Source organism: Pituophis catenifer, unplaced genomic scaffold (assembly GCF_029215685.1).
Source record: "Pituophis catenifer annectens isolate HBS135680 unplaced genomic scaffold, rPitCat1.0.hap2 SCAF_4, whole genome shotgun sequence".
Lineage (NCBI taxonomy): Eukaryota > Metazoa > Chordata > Lepidosauria > Squamata > Colubridae > Pituophis > Pituophis catenifer.
In genome coordinates, this window is record NW_027256884.1 from 32,271,529 (window position 1) to 32,295,974 (window position 24,446).

General features: G+C 41.2%; 1 protein-coding gene across 1 annotated transcript in view; it reads right to left on the minus strand.

The window, feature by feature from the left end:
• RASA3 (RAS p21 protein activator 3) overlaps positions 1-24,446 on the minus strand; it is a 98,455-nt gene that overhangs the window by 40,472 nt on the left and 33,537 nt on the right. The window contains exon 4 of the mRNA XM_070942880.1: positions 17,759-17,835. Coding sequence (XP_070798981.1) covers positions 17,759-17,835 — 77 coding nt within the window. The remainder of the gene's footprint in view (positions 1-17,758; positions 17,836-24,446) is intronic.

Here is a 24,446-nt window from a genome sequence, read left to right on the forward strand (position 1 = left end):
AATCGGAGGAATCAAATAATGGTCTCTCCAGAGACTATTTTGCCACTGTATAATAGGCTCTTCAGCAAATCTCTAATGTTTCCACACATTAGCAAAAAGAACTCCATCCAAGAAACCAGTTCTGCTTCCTAATCAGATTCATTTTCTATTAACCCCAAATCTGTTGAAGAACCATCAGGTACTTATTTGCAAGTTTGTAATAAATAAGTAGAACTTGATAGTCTTTCTTGACTAAACTCTATTAAATTACAACTGCTACCTCCTAACCCGGATGCTGCCTAAGGTTAATGACAGTTGAGATCATTCTCAAAGCCATGTTCTTATGTTCTCCTGTCCTTCATTTAAGGAAGATATTATCAGTTTTACTGGCCTCACAGCCTGCCTTTATTGTGCTTCAGTAACGAGGCCTGGTGATGTTGCTATCCTCATACAATGTTGAGTAGTTTTAGATCAGCAATGGTGGGCTTCCAATCATTCTTTCAACCAGCATCATAGATGAGTGACAAAAGAAACACCAGCCTCTCCACTGTATATATCATCAAATGGAATTGGGGGTTGAAGCACTAATTTTTGGGAGGAAAGGAGATTGTTTGACAGGTATATCAATCAATTTTCCATTTCTTTGACCATTTAATTCTCCATTTAAACTGCAAGTGATTGAAAGAGCTGATTTGAAATACAAAGCTGAGATGCCTGAACCAGAGACCCCACCCCCCCTCTTGTGTTTGTATGTCTCACATGCTTTCCCTTTTTTGGGATCTCCCAAATAGCAGGACTCCTGGGTGACAGAGCTATCAATGTCCTGTTCTGCAATGTAAAGAGAAAAAGACTAGTTGTCCACTCTCTTTTACAGCCAAATCCAAAATGGCCCTGTAGGCACAACATCCAGCAGCTAGATGAGGAGGGGGCATTTCCTCCACAATCTAGTTGGAACAACTGGAATTGTAGAGATCCCTTCCCCAATCAAGTCATCTCTGGGCTTTTCCCTGTAATAACCTAGATTGTAGGCAAGTTGACAAGTTTTCTGTTGGGAGAAGAACAAAAATATAATTTCCAAACTAGAACAATAAAGGTTGGTTCTAAGCTGTCACTATGAGGATATGTCCCTTGAAAACAGCTAGTCTTCATGCCAAGGGAAGCAAAATATGAGAATAACAAACTGGAGGAAGCTGATTTAATGCCTGGCTTTGGCATTAGTCCACTGAGATCATGAAGTTTCTAGTATTTGACTACTAGAAACTGACCAGCTGCTGGAAAAGGAAGTATTGCTTCACAAGAATTTTAGCTCTGACAGAAATCACCATATGCTGTCCCAAACAGATCCTACCTGGAGTGAAAAAAAATCCATCGTAATTTCTGTAGTGATGCTTGTCTTATTCCAGTCTTTCCCACCTCCTCTGGAAATACCAGTTTGAGAACGATATTCTCAAATTTCTTGTGAATCAAGAAAGTCTAGTTGTTCCTCTTTCATCCAATTTCTCAGGCTCTCCTGACCAACTCAGCAAATTAAACACAGGCATCCAGACTTTACATAGGTCAATTAATTTTCTGGGCTAGGACTTCCAAAAGTCTCACAGTCACAGTTTGGTTAGTTAAGAATCTTCATTGCCAACAAGCATGAAACTAAACAAAACAGGTGACTGTCCACTGCCAGTGTCAAGGTGCAAGTGACTCTTATATCCACAGTAGTTCAAATTCATAGCAATTTCCTTCTGCCCTTTCCACAAATTACAGGAACCGGTAGTCCTCGAGTTACAAATGTAATGGAGCCTGTCAATTACATTTGTAACCCGAGAATTCGTAGGAGTGAATCATGTAACTTGAATGTGATCACTCCCTGCTTTCGTCCACGCATTCACTAATCAAATGCATAGGTCGTTAAGTGCACATGAGGAATCTCAGGGTGGTGAAGGCCATGGGGGGCCTAGTGCAGAGACAACACCACTGCATCCAGCACCAAAGGCCTCCCCCCACCCATTGAGAGACCTTATTTTCCTCTTTCCACCCCTTTGGGTCCCAAGCTGCTTTGGCCTTGCCTCCCCACCCCATCACCGACTACTAATTTACCTTTGGTGCCACATTTGAGAGCCCCGCACTTCTCCTGGCCTTGGGTGCTGGAGTCCTTGTCCAGCCAAGCAGAGAAGCACCGAACTGGTCTCACCCCTTCCCCACTGAGCGCGGCCTTGCCCAACCACTTGCTGGAGTGCTGAACCTGCCTGGGTTTCACAAATTGTGCCACTGAAGAGCTGGAGAACATGGCGTGCAACCATCCCACTCCCCTCACTTGCCAAAAACACTCCTCCAAATTGTAAGAGGGGTCCTAAACAATCCTACTCTCCAGTTTGGTTGTGTTTCTCTGCCGCCGTGGAGCTGCCGAGTTTGGCGCACCACTCATCTCCCTTCGCTGGCCCAAAGCATTCCTTTGCTAAATTGCAAAGGGGCTCCTAAACAAACCTGCTTTCCAGCTCTGTTGCACTTCTCTGCCACCACGGAGCTGGTGAACTTGGCACTCCACCACCCAGCTCCCCTCACTTCATAGCACTTGCTCCTGTTTGGACATGAGCAGGAAGAAAGCACCTAGAGGAAGCTGGTTGCCCTGTCTAGCTTCTAGATAGGAAGGAATGAGACTTGCTAGCTCAGTTCTTCATCTCCTCTCCACGGTCTTGCTGCAAGATCTCCTAAATGGAGACTTTGCACAGGTGCAAAGCGCAACAATGTCTTTGCAGCTTTGCATAGCACAGTTTGGTGGAACCAGCTCACCCCTCGTTGCAAGCATGACTCCACCGGTCTGGAATCCCATTCCCGGCCTCTCCCTCTAACCTGGAACCAGAGGCAGCCCGGGGAGGGTGGGAGGCTGACCTCAAATGTCTGGGTGAAGCTGCCCTTTGCGTTTCGCTGCCTTGTGACTGTTAGGCAAGCAAATACCAGGTAATCCTGGTTCCCCTCCAAGCAAGAATGGAACAAGGAGTACCTTCCATTGCCTAACTGCTGCTCTTGGCTATGCCACTTAAAAAACGGAGCCATCCTTCCCCAGAACCAAGCAGGGAGTCCAGTTCTTGAAAAGACCATTGTTATGTCTGAAAGCCTCGCTGGCTCACTGGAACGATTAACTGATTAATCCTATAGCATCGAATCAAAGTGCTGCTACCAGGCATTTTAATCAGGGACCCGAGCTTTTCTCTGGGAAACAGTGTTAGACAAATTGTAGTAGCCCGAACAGCTCTGTCCCTACTTTGGGACAGATTAAAAAGTTTTCCCACAAGATAAACCTTGGCTTCCTGAAAGTCTACAGAAATTAGCTCCTAAACAAACCTCTTTTCCAGCTCTGTCGCGTTTCTCCCTGCAGTTTAAGACGCTCTTCTTTTGCTGGAGAAATGGAAAAGCCATGTTGCAAACGGAAAAAATGTGCAGAAAAACAAAAAAAGTTTGTGGGACTAAAAAAAAAAAGTTCAATCAGACCTTCCAACTTCTCACAAAAAAAATAAGATCTCGCAAAGTTGGAAGGTCTGATTGAACTTTTTTCCAATCAATCAGGGAAGGGGAGAGGTCAGCCTGGCACTTTTCCGCCTGGTTTGGGCAAGGGCTCCGGCACCCAAGACTGCGCAGGAGGTGAGCGTGGGCAGTTTGAGACTCTCAGATATGGCACCAAAGTAGCATGTTGCAGCATCTCTGCAGTCGGTTCGTAAGTGCGAACAATCACTGTGATGTTGCAACATATGTAAATTTGGGACCCGGTCGTAAGTACTTTTGGCAGGGATGTCATAACTTTCAGGGCCCGACTTTTTGTTGGGCCCTGAAAACACATCTATTTCATCTAGCCGGGCTGGTTTGATCCCATCCTTTCGGTTTTAATTTGTAATTGGTTTTAACTGGGTTGTTTTAAATTGAGGGCCAAAATTATTTAATGTCTTTTAAACTGTTTTTTAAATTTTATATGTTATGTTTTATCTCGGCTGTTCACCGCCCTGAGTCCTGTTGGAGAAGGGCGGTATAAAAATCAAAATAAATAAATAAAATAAATAAATAACTTTCAACATTCGCTAGTGAATGTTTGTAACTCGAGGACTACCTGTAATTATCTTGTGCTAGGGGACCTTGAAACTGAGTGGTTGTTGTCTGTTTATATAAGTGAAAACTATGATCTGAGAATCACCGGATATTGGCTTACAAGCCATGATTTATACCTTTTTTCATTCAGGAAATAATAAACCTCTATTGTAGCTATTTGATTATCTGTAGCAATGGGCACTTCCATTATGCTTGAAAAACATGAAGAAATTGTGTCCCTGAAATTTGCATTTGCTGGACAAGTGTTCCTTCACATATGCTTTGAGACAGATACAGGAATGCCTTTCAAATAATCATTGACAAGAAGCAATTCATCCCTAATGGCTTCACAGGAACCAATCTTGTGTTATAAATCATGAAGCGTCTCTCAGAATGATGCTTTGAGTTTGTAAAACACCAGCTGGGATACTTAGTAGAGGAAGCAGAGGGGAAAAACCTGTCAGTTATAATGCTATCTTAAGACAGAGAGTCAATTCATTAGTAGCTGAATTGTTTTATGAGTCGATTGTGAAAGTGCTCCAAGCTTTTCTTTTCTTTTCTTTAAGAAAAAGACCATTCAGAAAATCCTTCCATTCATATTTGTTACTATAAAAACCCAGATTCCATTTTCTCCAGCGAAGACGTGACCAGAATTTTAATGAATGCTGATGTATAAAGAGATGTCAAAAGAATGACTTTTATGCTTTTTAAAAAGCAACCGAAGATCCGGCATTTCTGTTTACAGTATATGTAAAATCTTACGTCATACTTAAAACTCTTTTTGCACAAGTTAATAACTCATGAACAAGAAAGTGATGTTTCCAAATATTTAGAATGAAGGGGCAAAAAAAGGCCACACAGCAGCTTTAGTCAACCAGCCTTAAAAACAAGGTAATTGTGTAAGTCTAGAAAGTGAACGTGACATATAAAATGTTAACAAATGAAAATACTAGTTGCATAAATTAGATTAAAGATTTCTCATTAAATTAAGATAGCAACCTATTATAATACTGGAAACAGAGGGAGATGTAAAACACTGGAATTTTTAGCGTATGATTAATAGTAAAGAAATACAAAGAGGGCAAAGCTATGTTATAAGAAAATTAAATGATTTGACTCTAGTGTCATTTAATGAAAAATAATATACATCTTCAACATCTGTTAAATTTCTTAAATTTGTTTAGTTAGTTTTCAAGAATAGTAAGAGAGTAAGAACCCATGGAATATTAAACAGAAGGAATTATTAGAGTCTACTTCCCTAATCCCAATTAAGGCAACTACTGGTATATACTTTTAAACATACAGTGATATTATAGATCAGCCTTAGGGAAACTTACTAAATTTATAAAGAGGAAAAAGACAAGGAAAAGAGGAACACAATAGAGAAACTGTATGATCTGAGGGATTATAATTCATCTATGAAGGATACTAAGGCAATCTCTTAAACATACCCATGAAGGACTATCCATTTCTTGGTGAGTAAACAGAGATTATGTAAGGAATATAAAGTAACCAAATTCCAGAGAATGTACTCACTGAGCAAATGAACAGGAAAGCAAAGATCAGCTCCTAAACAGTGGAGTTTCTAATAATTTTTTCCTTCAAGTGAACTCTACATATTTGGCTATTTTGGGAGCTTGAGAAGAGAATATGAAACAAAATATTTCTGCTGTAAAATAAAAGAACAGGAGTTTGCAGTTGAAATCTGCTATATTTGTAACATGTTCCTATTTTAGAGCAAACAGGAAAATATAAGCTTGTAGAAGTTCTTGAGGAAAAGTCAAGGACTGGCATTTTGGTGGAAGAAATAATTATCAAATTTGCACCAAATTTGATAGCTAATACCTTAGGAAGAAAAAAATAAAGTGTACATATTAAAAAGTTAGAGAAACTAGCTCAAAGTAAGAGAATAAAATTTATCAGAAACAAGTGCAAAGTTCCTCACTTAAGAAATGAACAATAAATGTACACATTTAGAATGGGAGATATTTGGTTCATCAATAATACTTGTGAAGAATATTTATTGAATGGTTACTACATATATGAGTTAGCAATAGTTGTAAAAAATAAAAGTTCAGTTTTAGGCAACAGAATAGCTATTTCCAAATCATGGGAAAGCTAAAAGAGGGCTAGTCAGCACTTTTATAATACCAGAAATAAGTCACATAGAAAGTTACAGTAAGTCTCGTTTTGCATTACTCAAGAGTGCAAGACATGGAATAATGGATTTAAGTTACAGGAAGTGAATGTCAAAAACGAATTTCCTAACATCAAAATAGTTTGGTACTGGAATCAATTATCTGAAAGAGTGGCAGGTTCCCTTTTACTGAATGTGTTCAAGTAGAAGTGAGACAGACCATCTGCCAGGGAGGGATGCTTAATCTGTAATTCAGTCCTGACAAGGAGCTGGACTCGATGGCCTCTCTAATCCTGATTTCTCCTATGCAAATTGATAGCATTGCCATTATCTGCATGTAACGTATCTTTTAACTAGCATAATGGTATATTTGAGGAAAGACGAACCTTAATTTTTTGTTGTCTGTTTATAAAATTGAAATGTACTTTTAAATTCTCTGTCATAATTTAATCAGATACCTACTCATAGCAGAGAGAATAAAAATTTCCCCACACTGGAAGAAGGATAGAATTCCAACAGCATCAGATTGGGAATTTAAACTTGGAGAATATACAGCAATGGTAAAATTAACAATATATATTCACAACAGAAGTTCAATCAAATTTAAGCAAAATGGTTCCCATATATACAGTACATCACAGCAAACACAAACATTTGCAGTCTTGCTTCCCAGGGGGCCCAAATGTTTATAAATCTTATAAATTAGCAAAAACACAAACAGGAAGAAGGTAGAAACTGAGTAGTTTTTTTTTTCTTTTTCCTTCATTTTACTCTTCTTTTTATTTTTTTTAATTGTCAAATTTACAAATTCATCTCTTTTTTTGCAACATGAACAAATAATATGAAGTAATAATATAGAAGAAACCTTAATACTAAGTAATCCACTTAAGACAGAAACCTATATTGTCATAACAAATATTTTGATACAATCTGCAGGGCTTTTTAATGTTGTATTCAAATTTGAATAAACAAGCTAAATAATTTTATGCTCCTTAACATTGACAATATAAATATAAATTATTATATTATATTATTATATTATTATAATTATTATAATAATTATAATAATTAATAATGATATAATAGTTCTCTTTTTTATCTTCAATAGTCTTAAATTATCTAAACATCAGAGGTCTGCAATTAACACATGCGCAAGATGGCGGCACTAGCTGAGATCGCAGTGTGAGGATGGGCACTGACCTACCTTTTGGGACCCTTTGAGGGTCGCCCTGAAGACCTGGCGACCCTGGTCCAGTTGGGGGAAGTTCCTCCCATTCCAGGGATGGCTTTCTGCTCCCTCTTGAACATCGCGGTCGGAGCAGAGAGCACAGCGTCGGCGAGGCTCGGAAGCCTCGGAACAGCTGAGAGGCGGTGGGGCGGCGTTTTTCCCCTCCAGCTGGAACTCGCCAGGAGTGGGAGCGGCGGCGGTGGCATTGCGCTGGGGGCACCTACCATGTGGACATTGCCCCAGGCCCTGGCTTTGTTGAGGTGCTGTTGGGGCTGCCAGTTCCCTGGAAAAATCTCAGGGACGCTGCCGGGATTTCAGTATGGCAGTGGGGGATGGCGACGAGGGCAGCAACCACGAAGACTTCCGGCTGGCTCTTGGCGGGGAGAGGAGCGCCCTATGGCCTTGATGAGGGGCGCTAATGTGGCTGAGGACCATCTTTTCGAGCCAGGATAGACGAGGACTGGGTGTGTTATTGAGGGGGGGCCTCCGCTGGGGTGTTTTAGAGTGCCCTCGGGGACTGGGGGGGTTAAAGCATAATCCCTCCCCTCATTCCATCTCTCCCCCCTTGCAACACGCCCCTCTCGGACTTGCGCCCTCTTTTGGCTTCACCTCGCTGACATAAATAGCTCGCTTATTCCACCTGAGCCCTTCCCCTACTTGTGTGGAGGACTAATATCATCTGAACAGGAGCTGGTATATGACTCCATCCCACCAACTGGGAGGACCAGCCAAAAGCCTAACCACCGTGAGAGGGTGGCTTGTGCTCTGGGCCCCACGGGTTGAGCTGGGATGGCATTAGCTATTTTGCACTCTGCACTTTGTACCTGCTGGCAGGGGAATGACCATTGGACAAACCGCCGTGAGTGGGCGGGTTTGGGGATTTATATCCTGGGTGCTGCACTGTTTCTGTTGTACCATCATTCGGCACCTGCACTTTACACTTTGCTGGCAGAAGGACGGACCATCGAATCTGCCGTGAGAGGGCGGATTTTGGACCTATATTATGGGTGCCGAGTGCACAAGTTGGACCATTACTTCCATCTCACCAGTAAAGGGGGCAGACCATCGGGCCAAGCCGCTGTGAGAGGGCGGTATGACTTATCCCTCCCCCCCCCTTGGACTGTGTCGACCTGGAGACGGACTTGGCCTCTGTTGTGAGAGAACAGTGGACTGGGTCTTGAATCCTTTTGTGGCTCCTGTCTTCTTATGTTCTCCCTCGGACTTTTCTGTATGGACCCTTTAGGGGACGGTCATCCCATCCCTGCGGCAAGATGTACGCAGCAGCGGAGCTTCTTGGTCTGCAAGATTCCCCCCTCTCGCAGGCTTGACCCTCCACGTTATCGAGGGCCTACCTTGAGGACGGATTTTGGAATCCCGAGAGGTGGCATGCCGCAAAGAGGGGGCTGAGGGCTTTTTTAAAATTGTCTTTGTGTAAATTTTTAAGGGGTTTGGGGAGGGAGGGTGATAGGTCAGGCTTGGCACAGGGGCACGAACTGGGAGATCCTGTGACTCCTGAGGACGTGGACAGGATTCTGGGGAGGTTAAATGCAACCACATGTTTACTGGACCCGTGTCCCTCCTGGCTGGTACTGGCTACCCGGGAGGTTACACGAGGCTGGCTCCAGAGGATTATAAATGCTTCTTTGGGGGAGGGTTTCCTGCCGCCTGCTTTGAAAGAGGCAGTGGTGAGGCCCCTCCTTAAGAAGCCTTCTCTGGATCCGGCTGTTATGGCTAACTACTGTCCTGTCTCCAACCTTCGCTTTATTGCCAAGGTTGTTGAGAGTGTGGTTGCACAACAGCTCCCGCAGTACCTGGATGAAACCGTCTATCTAGACCCGTGCCAGTCCGGCTTCAGGCCTGGGTACAGCACGGAAACGGCATTGGTTGCATTGGTTGATGATCTCTGGAGGGCTCGGGACAGGGGTTGCTCCTCTGTTCTGGTCCTATTAGATCTCTCAGCGGCTTTTGATACCATCGACCATGGTATCATGCTGCACCGGCTGGAGGGGTTGGGGATGGGAGGCACCATGTTGTGGTGGTTCTCCTCCTATCTCTCCGACCGGTCGCAGTCTGTGTTGGCAGGGGGGCAGAGGTCGACCTCGAGGCGCCTTGTTTGTGGGGTGCCACAAGGGTCGGTCCTCTCGCCACTCCTGTTCAACATTTATGTGAAGCCGCTGGGTGAGATCATCCATGGATTTGGGGTGTGATGCCATCTGTACGCTGATGACACTCAGCTGTACATCTCCACCCCAGACCACCCCAACGATGCCCTTGAAGTGATGTCCCAGTGTCTGGGGGCCGTGCGGGTCTGGATGGGGAGGAACAGGCTTCGACTCAACTCTTCCAAGACCGAGTGGCTGTGGATGCCGGCATCCCAATATAGCCAGCTGGCGCCATCACTGGCTATTGGGGGCGAGTCATTGACCCCCACAGAGGGGGCTCGCAACTTGGACGTCCTCCTGGACACACGGCTGTCTTTAGAAGAGCATATGACGGCCGTGGCCAGGGGGGCTTTTTATCAGGTTCGCCTGATACGCCAGTTGCGCCCCTTTCTGAGTCGGGATTCCTTATGCACAGTCACTCATGCTCTCGTCACTTCTCGCCTGGACTACGCTAACGCTCTCTACATGGGGCTCCCCTTGAGGAGCACCCGGAGGCTCCAACTGGTCCAGAATGCGGCCGCGCGGGTGATTACGGAAGCGACATGGCGCTCCCATATAACACCTCTCCTGCGCGAGCTGCACTGGCTCCCGGTGGTCTTCCGGGTGCATTTCAAGGTGTTGGTTCTCACCTTTAAAGCGCTCCATGGCTTAGGGCCAGGGTATTTACGAGACCGCCTGCTGCTACCGATAACCTCCCACCGGCCAATACGCTCTCACAGAGAGGGCCTCCTCAGGGTGCCGTCGGTCAAGCAATGTTGGCTGGCGGCCCCCAGGGGGAGGGCCTTCTCTGTGGGAGCACCTGCCCTCTGGAACGAGGTACCTCCTGGAATACGGCCGATTCCGGATCTCCGCACTTTCCGTAAGTCCCTGAAGACGTTTTTATTTCAGCAAGCCGGCCTGGCCTGAATAGGTTTTAAGGGTTTTTTAATTGTATTGCTAGGGGTTTTAAATTGGGGTGGCCGTTTAATTTAATTTATTCTTAATTATTTTAACTTTTATATTGCATGTTATTTTAATTCTCGGCTGTTCACCGCCCTGAGTCCCTTCGGGGAGAAGGGCGGGATATAAATTTAATAAATAAATAAATAAATAAATAAATAAATAAATAAATAAATAAATAAATAAATAAAATCATTACTCTTCAATATTGCCTAATCTCAGTAAAGGGCTAGATGAGGGCTAAGAAGCTGAAATGAAATGTAGACAAAACAGAGTGTTGTTGGTACTGTAAAAGCTAGAGCCTGGGATGAAGTTTGTTCTAGATAGAAGTGTACTTGGCTGGAAAAATCAGGATTTCCAATTTGGGAGTGTTCTTGGGCCTTCAGCAGTCACCGCATTGCATGTGTTTGTGCAACCACAGTACACGAATGAGTTACCTAGTTTGGCAATGAAATGTCTGCAAGAAAACATCCAAGCTCAGAGAACACCTAAGACCTCACATCCCCCAAAACTTTGTGTAGGTTTGTAAAGCTGAAAAGGGATTTTAAAAAATAAAAATATAAACTCATAAGCATAGGATAAACATGAACATTACATGAGAAGTGCACTAGCGGTAGGTTGGAGCCAGAGATAAGACATAAACAGAGAAGGGAAGCCTAGAGAGATAAAACTAGTACATCAGAATAAAGTGGAATCTTCTAAGTGAGCATTTAACAGACAAGCCAGTCATCTTACTCAGCCTACCTCATCTCACAGGTTTGTTGTTAAGGGGAAATAGAGGAGGAAGGAGTATTATCATTTTAAGTTATTTATAAAAAATAATAAAGGCGGGATACAAATAAATAAAAGAAAAACAATCTCCACAACATTTATTTTTTGCCTTTTCATCTGTATTGCCTTATACAACAGCGTTAATTTTGGAGTGTATTCATTTTCTATTGCTTCCAATTTGTTTTTTTTTGTCCTTCCTTACATTTTCCATTTGGAAGACATGTTTCCTTTCCAAGAAAATGTAGACAGATATACCATATCTGGATTTTTAGATAAATCTTCCATCTCCACTAATGCTCTGCTTCATAATCATTGTTAAAGTGATACATGCATGGGAACTTCTGGCATCTGTTAGCTTGTTCAAGTAACAAGTTAATTATTTAGGCCAAAATGTATGATATTTTGAGGAAGAGAAATGAAGAATACATAGACATACGAGATGAAACTCAGTATTTTGTTTCAACTCATTTCATCTTAATACTGAATAAAATATGTTTTGTCCCTGAAATTATTCAGTGCTAATCATCCATTTCTGCTAAGGTTTTGTGAAAATTGCTTATATCCATCTCTATATAACACTGCATCCTAAAAAGGTAGCAGCAAACGTGCAAGAATTCAATTGCTCATAGCAACTGTATTTTGGGAGTGCAAGAAACTGCTTAATATGGATTGATACCGTTCTTCTAACTTAGTTCCATATTTTTTGTGACAAAGGACACAGATTCTCCAGCAATTTCTCAGGGAATAGGACACATACTTAGGTTTTGGTAAGGCATGATTGAGCCACAAATGCATCTGTTAACTTGCCCAGTACCGAGTGTAATGAATGAATAGAATCTAGATTTTCTTTAACAGAAAATCTCTTCCTGATAATCCCATTTATACTATACCACAGATGAATATGAAATTGTATATTTAACATTCCACTAACAGTCATTAGGAAGATGAATTTGTCCTCCAAATAATTTCTGATTTGCTTAATAGACTAAAGACATCCTAGGTAGAATTTTTTTTTTTAATTTAGCAAAGCAATAGTCTCCCCAAGCAGGCTAACTTTCAATTATCCTTCAATTGCATTTTCTGTAATGAATTATGATTATATGCTGAATATTAAGAATACTAACTGTATTAATAAATAATTAGGTTAACTGCATTGATTTTATTATGAATTCTAATTCTGTAAATGTTGTCTTGTTTTTCCTACATTCCTTGTTTCCTAAAAAAAACCCCTCCTTTTTATATGTAGAGATTCAACTTCATTGACTTAATATGAAGTTTATTATTAAAACTTTTCCATATCCAAGACAGCAAGGTTGTTGTATTATTTATTTATTTATTGTTTCTATTCTGTTGTGATGTATTGACTCTCCATTATACAGTTACATGGTGAGTTTCAGGAATCTGTACATTTCTGGGTGTTGGCTAGTGGATTCCAAACCATGTTCCTCTCTGTTTTTCCTAGGGCTGGGATGTAGGAGAATAAATTGATGTACAGGTTAGAAATTCATCTTAGTAATACATATCCCTGGCCTTTGCTGAACGTACATATGCAGGAAAATAGGATATTGAAGCATTGCTGCACTGCCATCATTTTGCAAAATAAAATTCTTATTTTCTCTGTCTTTTCCTCATGAACTGCTATACGTATAAAAATATTCCTAAGAAATATTTCATCTAAAGTGATATGAATGAATGGGGGAACATTCCTTCACACCAGCAAGGATGCTGAGTATGCATGTGTAGACAAATCCATCACAAACCCATCTTGCAAGTACATATACCACAAACCACACCACAACACAACTTGCAAGTACATGTAAAGAACTACTACACACCTACTATTAATCATCTAAGGAACATACATGTTGGACTTAAATGAATTAACATAACATACTATAAGAATGGGAAGGAGAAATAGGAAAGGTGCAAGAAACAGTGGGAAGCCCAAAGAACATTAATTACTTCCATATCACCATTTCTCCTCCCTCTCGTCCCTAAAAGATGTATAAACCAATGCGCCAGACTTCAGTACTGTGATAATAGTTTTTCTTCATAGATTTGTTACTTCAGTGCAAATGGTTACTATTTAGGGAGGATGGGAAATATTCAAATTTATCAGACCATTACCTTAATAATACTATGTTGTGCTTCAAAGATCTGGAACAATCAACTTCTATGGGAAGCAGTTAGCTTGAGCCCAGGAGCCAGGATGGACAGGTTCCTGTCACAATTGAGCTGGCAAAATTGACTCACTTGTTGAACCCAGATAATGAGATGAGAGTACACAGGCATGTCTCTATGACTGAACTAGTACCAAGGCAGTATGTGGAAATCTTAAGGATTCTGGGGTTTGCATAATGGTTAATGCTAGTTGGAGGAACCTGCTCCCACTAGAAAAGAAAACATGAATGCACGCAGCATTTCTTTATCTTGTACATAAAGTTAAGGGACTGGAAACATTACGTCCACACTGGCCAAAAACAATTTAGTCCAAATGCAAAACAGACCTGGCAAAGTACCATATAGAGATAGAGAAATAGATATCTCAGTAACTAGTGAGACATTTTCTCCCCTCTCAGACTGATAACATTTGTGGACAGAAAATGAAGCCATACAGTGTTTGTTTTCAGCAGTGGTTGAGAGAAAAAGCTTGTATCAAAATATCTATGTTGATGAAAATAAAAGACTCTAGAAATTAACCATTGTGTGGCCATTCAACATGTTGCCTATGGTTGCCTAAGGCCATTCAACATGTTGCCTGTGGTTGATTTTACATGTGTGCCCAGTTTAAGTAAAGCTTTACATTTTACACCTTATACTTACAACCCTAACCCTAACTCTTCCCAAACTGCCCTACTGGGTTTGCTTCCCAGGCTTTTCTTTCTATCTGTTATTTGAACTAGATTTTCACATCCATTCTAAATACTGAGCCATTTCATTCATTATAATAAAAAAAGAAGTGCACAAATACAAAAACGTCAAAAGGTGGAGAAAAAGGAAGGGTGTGTGTGTCTCAACAGCAACTGTGGTTTCTATTAGATGGTATCTTTATAAAATGTGACCTGATCATTGTAACTTAGTTTTCATGAATGCCAGGATTAAGTGATGTCTCCTGAAGAGAGGGAGAAGAGTGTCTCTTCTAAGCATCCAGTGGGTCTACCTGAAGAGGACTATGATCTGCCTGCTAAATTTTCTCACTAGTCTTAAAATGGAGATTAAAATGGAAATATAAGATATAAGAATAAAACAGAAAGATATTGATAATGAAATTATACAACGGCATGTAACATAAAATATCTTACACAATATGCTCCAATAAATACAACCTTGCCTAATTTTGTGCCCCCCCAGACTGGTATAATTCCAAAGGCCATTTTTGGCATCCGATCCAGCAATGAAGACAATTATAGTCTACCTCAACTTGGAGAACATCAGATTGTGCAAGGCAACTCTCAGACACAATTAACTTTTACTTGGGTTATCTTAAAACAGAACAACGCTTAACAGAACACTTTGTAGTTCTTGAATCATAATGAGGGGAAGCACTGCGCTGCAATTCTGACCATACTTTAGAACAAACTGTGCCATAACTCTTCTGAGCAGATTTCATAGCATGATTGAGAAATGTAATTCTTATCAAAATTACTGCTGGCATCACCAAAACTGCTACAATCTATGCCTTTTATTTAACAGAAGAATAGTAACAGAAAATTTGGCTCATGTAATAAAAGCTGATAGCGTGGTTTATTTCCCCATCAGCATTTCCTGATTTTCCAGACAGTCAAGCTATGAGCTTCTAGGAAAGATACTTATCTTCTGATGTTCCTGGCAAATTCAGAATGTGTATACAATGTAAATATCTCTAACCAAAAATAACATTATTAGAGATCTCATATGAGTTTGCTATTCTATACTTAAGAAATAGAAATAGAAAAAAAGAACATTTTTTTTTTCAAAAACATGTGCCCTTTTTATACATATATATAAAAAAGCCCATCTTTTATTGACTATATAGTTTGGTGTCTAGCATTTAAAAACATGAATAACATTAATAGCTAAAAAAACCTCCAAACCCAGAAAGAAGGAAAGATCATTGACAGATTTATCCCTGCTAAAATAAGAAAAGTTATCTGAAGTAAAAGTTGTTGATTATTAGACTTGTTGATCACTTATTGGATACAACAATGCCTTTTCCTAAACTAAGCAATGAATTTGCTTTTTAGAACTTCCATTAAAGAATTACACCTATTTTATCACATTAGATAGTTGGTGATTACACTTCAAATCCATATTGTTCAAATTCAGTTTTCAGAATAAAGAAAGAGTTTTTAAAAAAAGAGTATAGAGAAAGGAAACAGAAGTACTTCTATCCTTTTGGTTCTGCCTTCCTTCACTGCCCAAATGGATTCCCCAACAGCCCTAAAAAAAGGCTGTGGTAAAAAAGAAATCTTCCTTTATATGTTTCCTAATGATGCAAAAATCTAAGTTGATAGCATATGGCAATTATTATTAATTGGATTACCTGGATCCGTACCAGTCGGGTTTCAGGCCTGGGTACAGTATGGAGACGTTATTGGTCACGCTGGTGGATGATTTCTGGAGGGCCCGAGACAGAGGTTACTCCTCTGTCCTGGTCCTATTAGATCTCTCGGCGGCTTTCGATACCATCGACCATGGTATCTTGTTGCGACGCCTCGAGGGGTTGGGAGTGGGAGGCACTGTTTTACACTGGTTCTCCTCCTACCTCTCGGAACGTTCGCAGGTGGTGTTTTCTGGGGGACAGAGGTTGGCCCCGAGGCCCCTCATTTGTGGGGTGCCCCAGGGGTTGGTCCTCTCTCCTCTTTTATTCAACATCTATATGAAGCCGCTGGGTGAGATCATCCGGGGTTTTGGGGTGAGGTATCATCAGTATGCTAATGATACCCAGCTTTTTATATCCACCCCAAACCAACCCAGCAAGGCCCTCGACGTGATGTCCTGGTGCCTGGAAGCGGTGAGGATCTGGATGGGGAGGAACAGGCTTCGGCTCAGCCCTGCCAAGACCGAGTGGCTGTGGGTACTGGCGTCTCGGTCCAATCAAGTGATTCCAACTTTGTCATAGGGGATGAGGTGTTGCCCCCTGTAGACAGGGCGCGCAACTTGGCTGTCCTCCTGGACTCACGGCTAAACTTGGAAGATCATGTAACGGCCGTAACCAGGGAGGCATTTGCCCAGGTTTGCCTGGTGCGCCAGTTGTGCCCCTATTTGGACCTAGATGCCCTATGCACGGTTACTCATGCGCTTGTCACCTCCCATATTGACTACTGCAATGCCCTCTACATGGGGCTGCCCTTGAAGACCACTCGGAGGCTTCAGCTGGTGCAGAATGCAGCCATGCGGGTTGTGATGGGAGTATCTCGACACTCCCATGTTACACCTCTCCTACACGACTTGCATTGGTTGCCAGTTGCCCTCCGAGTAAGATTCAAGGTGCTGGTGATTACCTATAAGGCCCTATATGACTTAGGCCCAGGATATTTGGGGGGCCATCTGCAGCCAGCAACAGCTGCCCATCGCCCGGTGCGTTCCCACAGAGAGGGCCTCCTCAGGGTGCCGTCGGCCAGACAGTGCTGGCTGGCGACCCCCAGGGGGAAAGCTTTCTCTGTGGGCGCACCTACCCTTTGGAATCAACTGCCCCTGGAGTTCCGGGTGGCTCCCGACCTCCGCTCTTTCCGTCGCGACCTGAAAACGTGGCTGTTTCGCTTGGCTGGCCTGGACTGATGGGGTTTTAATTTTTAACTTGTTAGTCTTAATTGCACTTTTAACTGTTAAATTATGAGATTTGGATTTAATTTATTTTTAACTTTTTCATTAGATGTTTTTTACTGTTGTGAGCCGCCCTGAGTCCAGCTGGAGATAAGGCAGCATATAAATCTCAATAATAATAATAATAATAATAATAATAATAATAATAATAATAATAATAATAATAATAATGCTATGTAATACCACTATGCTGTTTATGCTGTAGAACAGATTATGTGCTAGTTAACATGCCAATTAAAGGATGTAATTCTGCTGCAGCTTGTAAAATTTAGGCTTCATCCAACGCAAATTTACTTTTTTAAAAAAAAAATGTTATCAACTGAAAAGATATATTCCTATTACATATGTAATGTTATTTGCAAAGTTTATGTAGCCCTAAAGAGTGTCTGAGATCCAAAAAATTATTTCTGGCTACTCATTCAAGTGGATATTTTCTACTCACTCCATCAAACTAATAGTTTTTGAACCATCCAAAAAGATGGGTGAGGATTTTTCATATTCATGAAAAAGCTAGTTGACAATCCTGCTTGAGATTTGAAACTGTTTGTACTTTTCCCAAGCTATTTGAAAGGTGTATTCCTCTTCACCTTTGGTATATATTAGGATACATATTCACAGTTATTGAAACAACAGTGTTGGTAAATATTATCAAACATCAGGGATACCTACCGTGTAGCAAGTTTATGGCAAATCACACCAGTATCTGTTATGACTTCACTTAGTCTCAATTCTAGATGAACCTTTCCCTGAAATGTAGAATTGCAAAAAATAAGACTGTAAGTATACAAATGTGATTGGTAAAAAAATACAAAAATATAGAGATTATTGAGGGATAATATGAAATCTTGCAATCCAGCATCAATCAGCCTATCAAATAAATAATGGAAGGAGGGAAATCAACAATAAGTATAGTTGCAAGACAAATAATCATGTTTTCAGTTTCAATAGTTTAAATAAAAAATGTGATTATATATGCCTCTAAATTGCTGTAAATTAAATATGTATTAAATGCATATGTGTGTGTGTGTGTGTGTGTGTGTGTGTGTGTGTGTGTAGGTCTTTGGTTATTCGGGTTTTCTCCCGCGTAAAATTGGAGGTTTCTTGGCAACGTTTCGACGAAGCCTCATTCGTCATCTTCAGGCTGGTGTCTTCGGCTTCGTGCTTCTAGGAGCAATGTGTGTGATCGCAGCTGTTTCTTCCTTTTAAATGCCAGTGGGGGTGTGAACTGATTGGGTGGGGGCTTGGCTGTGTTCTGATTGGGTGGAGGTGTGTTCTGATTGGTTGGGGGTTTGGCTGTGCTCTGATTGGATGGGGGTTGGCTGTGCTCTGATTGGATGGGTGTGTGTTCTGTTTAGGTGGGGGCTTGGTTGTGCTCGGGTTAGTCTGAGTAGCAGGGGGATTTGAGCTGGTGAGCTGTGTTGCTGTTGTTTGGCTTCGTGTTCGTGGCCGTGCTACCTCTTCATGCTTCATGTATGGATTGGGGGAGTTTAAAGGGGCTAATGATGCAGCTGTGGTCTGGCTTCTGGTCCGCGGTCGTGCCTCATCCTCAGTGTGGGTTTGAGTCTGCTTTCTGCGTGGATGTGTGGTGGTTACATCCTGTGTGGCTCTCGTGAGTGTGGGTCTGGTGTCATTCTTTGTGTTAGGGACTCGTTTGTCAATAAGGGTGGGTTTCCAAATGGCTGGTAGACGGGAGGTATCATCTCGTTTATTCATGCTGTGTGGACGTTTTTCTATCTCGATGGCTTCTCTGATTATTCTGTTGTTAAAGTGTTCAGTTTTGGCGATAGTTCTGGTCTTTTTAAAGTCAATATCATGTCCTGTGGCTTTGAGGTGTTGGACCAGGGAAGAAGTTGGTTCCTCTTTTTTGACTGAGTTCTTGTGTTCTTCAATGCGTGCACTTATTCTTCTGTTGGTTTGTCCGATGTATGTGGTGGGGCAGGCAGTGCATGGGATTTCATATACTCCTTGATTTTCTAACTCAATTTTGTCTTTGGGGTTTCTTAGGATGGTGGATATTTTTCGGTTTGTGCAGAATGCTGTCTTGATGTTGTGTTTGTGGAGGATCTTGCTGATTCTATCTGTGGTGCCTTTTATGTATGGGAGGAGGGCTTTGCCGTTTTCTTGTTCTCTGTCTTGGATTTTAGTGGGGGTTTCTTTTTTGATTAGGTTGGTAATCTTATTTCTTTGGAATCCATTGGATGTTAATACGTTAGTGAGAGTGTGTAGTTCGGTTTTTAGGTGTTGTTCGTCAGCTAAGCGTTTTGTTCTGGAGATGAGTGTCTTGGCTACGGAGTTGATCTGTGCTGGGTGGTGGTGTGAGAGTGCGTGCAGATAGCGGTTTATGTGTGTTTTGAGGCACGACCGCAGACCAGAAGCCAGACCACAGCTGCATCATTAGCCCCTTTAAACCCCCCCAATCCATACATGAAGCATGAAGAGGTAGCACAGCCACGAACACGAAGCCAAACAACAGCAACACAGCTCACCAGCTCAAATCCCCCTGCTACTCAGACTAACCCGAGCACAACCAAGCCCCCACCTAAACAGAACACACACCCATCCAATCAGAGCACAGCCAAACCCCCATCCAATCAGAGCACAGCCAAGCCCCCAACCAATCAGAACACACCTCCACCCAATCAGAACACAGCCAAGCCCCCACCCAATCAGTTCACACCCCCACTGGCAGTTAAAAGGAAGAAACAGCTGCGATCACACACATTGTTCCTAGAAGCATGAAGCCGAAGACACCAGCCTGAAGATGACGAATGAGACTTCGTCGAAATGTTGCCAAGAAACCTCCAATTTTACGCAGGAGAAAACCCGAATAACCAAAGACCTACAAACAAACACCCGCGAAAACCTCAGAAAACAAATATATATATATATATATACACATACATACATATATATACTGTAAATTAATTATAAATAATTAAATATATGCCTCTAAATTGCCCGTAAAGAATTAAGAATAAATGACACTTGTATTCATGATGTCAGGAGACATCCACAATCCATACTGAGCCAATTATCATCTCAAGCAAAAAAATTAAAAATCCAGAAACAGAGCACAAAGAATAGACTTTAAAAATTGGGTTTTATATTTCCAAAAATGGAAAATAACTACAGTATGTGCTTTCTTCTTCTTCCCTGCAAATTCCCAGAGAGTGTCTGATGCAATCTAACATTGCTTCTCTGCATAACCTAGACTAGAGCCTAATCTGCATGACTAGAAATTCTCCATCCAAGAACATTATCATCTACAAACAAATTGGGGAATTTTATCTATCTTCTCTGATGAAAAACTTCTTGGAAATTTTGCCCTAAGATTAAGTACATAGTGTACACTGTGAGAGCAATTCCTAAAGGTAGTTTATCTCAGAGAAATGGATAGCATATTTTCTCTGTTTTTCAGTCTGGAAAAAACATCTATTTGGTTACCTATAAAAGAATTTTCGCAACTTCCATCCCTGTATGTGATGAAACAGTATCGCATATATGAGTTTACTGTTGATTTAGCAAAATCCTTTGTGAGACCTGACAGGAATATAAACTGCAGCATGAAAATGTCAAGCACTAGGGGAAAACTATGAAACTAGCCATAGAAATTAATTTTCAAAAGCCTACTGACAGTCATCAGGCATGAGACATGATGGTACAGAATATTAAAAAGCACTTTTTTCAAAACACCTTCCTTTTCAAAACAAGAAAAGGGAAGTACTATTATTACTCAGATATAACAATTATAAATAGGCCTGCATTCAAGATTTTAAACGGCTGGGCTAAACAGATTTCAGTTTTAGTAGATTTTAGATGCATTTTTTTTTTCCTCCAAAAGTCACAAGCAGCCAGCAACACCTAGCTGACTTTGGCTGATCTTAAAAAAGCTAAACTGGGTCAAACATAGTTAGGAAGTGGGTCAGAAATTACTGTACTAGGAAATCCCAAGACACGTAAATTGAAAAACAAATATTTTGGAAGCAGACAGTAATCAACAATTTGGAATACAACATGGATACAACCATCCAGTCAATGGGACACAAGTTTTATTCAAGTATGACTTTACTTATTTTTTCAAAACAGGTAGCCTTTAAAAAATATTAAAATTTCTCAAAATAATAAATACAAGTCCAGACATATGTGAAAAGGGAGTGGGGATTTAATGGATTTTCTATGGGATTATAGGCTTGTAAACTACATGGAATCACTGTGAGTTGAGCCACATACATTTTGTTAATAAATAATAAAATAAATAAATAAATAAATAAATAAGATATTGCTAATTATAAATATTATCTGTTAATAAAGAAAAGCATAAACTTTTCTCCTTGTGCAGAAATATCTGAAGGATTGCCAAAAAAGTAAAGATGGTAACTTCAATAGGACAATAGAAGTTCCGTCAAGTTTTTAGGTGCCTCACAGCTGCCATCTTGAGTTTGACAATCTCCTCTGGACATCCCTTGTATAATAGATGTAATTACAAGGAAGATAAGAAGGATATGTGTAATGCTTTCCGATCTCTAGTCAGTCTCTATGGGGGAGGGGGGAATAGAAGGGCAGCATTTTTCACCAGTGGCCTTTTTGTGAAGACTGTCTGCAGGTAGTCCTCAGTTATGACAGTAATTGGGACCAGAATTTCCCTCATTAAGCAAAATAGTCTTTAGGTAAGCATTTCATGATTGCACTACTTAAGAGATGGGCAGATGGATTGAGTTCAAGTACAGGGGTGGGTTCTAAAATATTTTACTACCGGTTCTGTGGGCGTGGATTATTTTGTGGGCATGGCTTGATGGTCATGTGACAATTCTTTAGGATTTAGCAGAGGTACTGGTCTACCAGACTTTTAACTGCTTGCAGAGCTGTCTATTCATTTGTTTTTGCGGGCACTGGTCTACCCATTTATTTTTGCAGTCCACTCATTTGTTTTCTTTTAACACTGATCAACTGTAGGGCGGCCCTTTGAAGCCCCGCAGCAAGAGTTTAAACAGTTTTTTCCCCTCTAGCCGATCAGCTGGGACTCAGGAGGCAGCAATAGATTGGGGGTGGGGCCAAATAAAAGATAAGAACGCAGGGGGGGGCGGGGGAGCAGAACCGGTTTGGTGACGTCATATCGTCACTGCTACCGGCTCAGCGGAACCGGGAGGAACCTACCACTGCTCAAGTTCATGCTGAAGTTGTAAATGTGGGTGGGCTGCCAAGAGTCCAAATTTTGATCACATGATGATGGGGATACTGCAATGGCTGTAACTTTGAGAAACAACCTACGCAACTATTCCTTTTCCTTCTTCCCTATGTACACCTGCCATACAAGAATAATGCCATACAAGAATAATATTTGGAAACAGGATTCAACTTTAACATAATTTCAATCTTTCTGCTTCTGTCCAATACAGACTGCTAGCAATGCCATGGTGGAGATGACAATTGCAAACAATTACTCAGGCATTTCAAGGGGTCAAAACATCATTACACTTTTTAAAAGTAATCTACACTATAACCATCTGAGATGGATATTGTAGAGATATCACTTTCAAAAACATGTCATTTTCCCATGTGTCCATTTCTAGAATGAAAGAAGAACAGGAAATGCAATTGGAGCCTTCCTTTTGGTTGTGCACATCATTATTACATGGGGAAATACTGCAGGATTCCATTTTAATTCCAGAACATGCCAAGTAATCTGGGTCTTGTGGTTTTCTGAGAATCAAGTTTCCAGAACAATTGTAATTTGTAGTGTTCTGGAAGTGGCCTAACCCTAAAACAGCCAAAGGTTCAACTTTAGTCAAAATTGGCTCTATTTTATGGACTTTTATCAGCACATGCAAGACAAGAAGGATAAACAGTAAACATCTTGTCTGAACTTAGCTTCATGAGAGACTCCTTGACTCGCCTCCAAATTATCAGACTTAGGTCTTTCTCTTTTTTAATTAGATTAGGGTTAATGTCTACATTCAACCTTCTACACCAAAGGTAGACAGTTAATTTTCCCAAAAGCCCACACAAGAAACTGGTATTGTTGTGGAAGGCCAAACCAATAGCTGCACTCCACCCACTTGCCCACAAGAAAGCACTTCAACTGAGGCAGTAGTAGGTGGCCGAGCCTTGCTCCAGTCATCCAATGACTGCCACCACTTCCTCCAGGCGAGAGACAAATGCTGCACGGGTGCAGAAAAACACCTTCTTGCCAACTGAAGGAGCACATGGCAACTGTGCAGAAATAGACCTGACTCAGCTTCTTCTCCTGCCTCTTGTGGTGTGCTTATTTGCATTCGATTTCTAATTTCCAATTGATTCCACACACCCTGGACAGGAACAGCCGAAGGGCCAGAGGTGGTCCAGGAGCTGTAAAATGCACAAGTCTATTCTACATTCTCTGATCAGATATGTGGTACACCTGACTTGTGCAAACTCTAAAGGAAACAATAACAGAATAACAGAGTTGGTAGGGACCTTGGAGGTCTTCTAATCAAACCCCCTGCTCAAGCAGGAAGCCCTATACCATTTCAGACAAATCATTGTCCAATCTCTTCTTAAAAACATCCAGTGTTGGAGCACCTGCAACTTCTGGAGGCAAGTCGTTCCACTGATTAATTGTTATGTGTTAGGAAATTTCTTAGTTCTAGGATGGTTCTCTCCTTGATTAGTTTCCATCCATTGCTTCTTGTTCTGTCTTCAGATGCTTTGGATAATTGGTTGACTGCCTCTTCTTTGTAGCAGCCCCTTAGATATTGAAATAGTGCTATCTTGTCACCCCTAGTCCTTCTTTTCATTAAACTATACATACCTAATTCTTGCAACCATTCTTCATATGTTTTAGCCTCCGGTCTCCTAATCATCTTTTACTGTTCTTCTCTGCACTCTTTCTAAGAGTCTCAACATCTTTTTTTATATCATAGCGACCAAAGTCCATGGATCCTCTATGGATCAGGCACACATTGTATGTGGCCTACTAGGCAGCCCTGTTGCTGTTGTTGTTTTTTTAAGTCAGTGAATGCACTGTTACATTGGATCACTTAGAAACTAGGGCATAATCTCAAGCCACACACAATTCATGTTTATCATTCTTTTCTGTTTTCTGATTTTATTGCAATTTATTTGATTATTGTGAACTGCCAGAGATGTTGAAAGTCAGGCAGCAGACAAGTGATGATGATGATGATGATGATGATGATGATGATGATGATGATGATGATGACACACTAAACCAATGCTGCAAAAGACGTTAACCAATAATTATTTCAAAATGGTTTATTAACTGAACTTACTTGCCCTAAAACATTATGGTTTTAGCAAACCAGTGTGTCCTGCCCCTTGAAATTGACCCGATCTGTTGATCTTTTGGAGAAATTTGGTG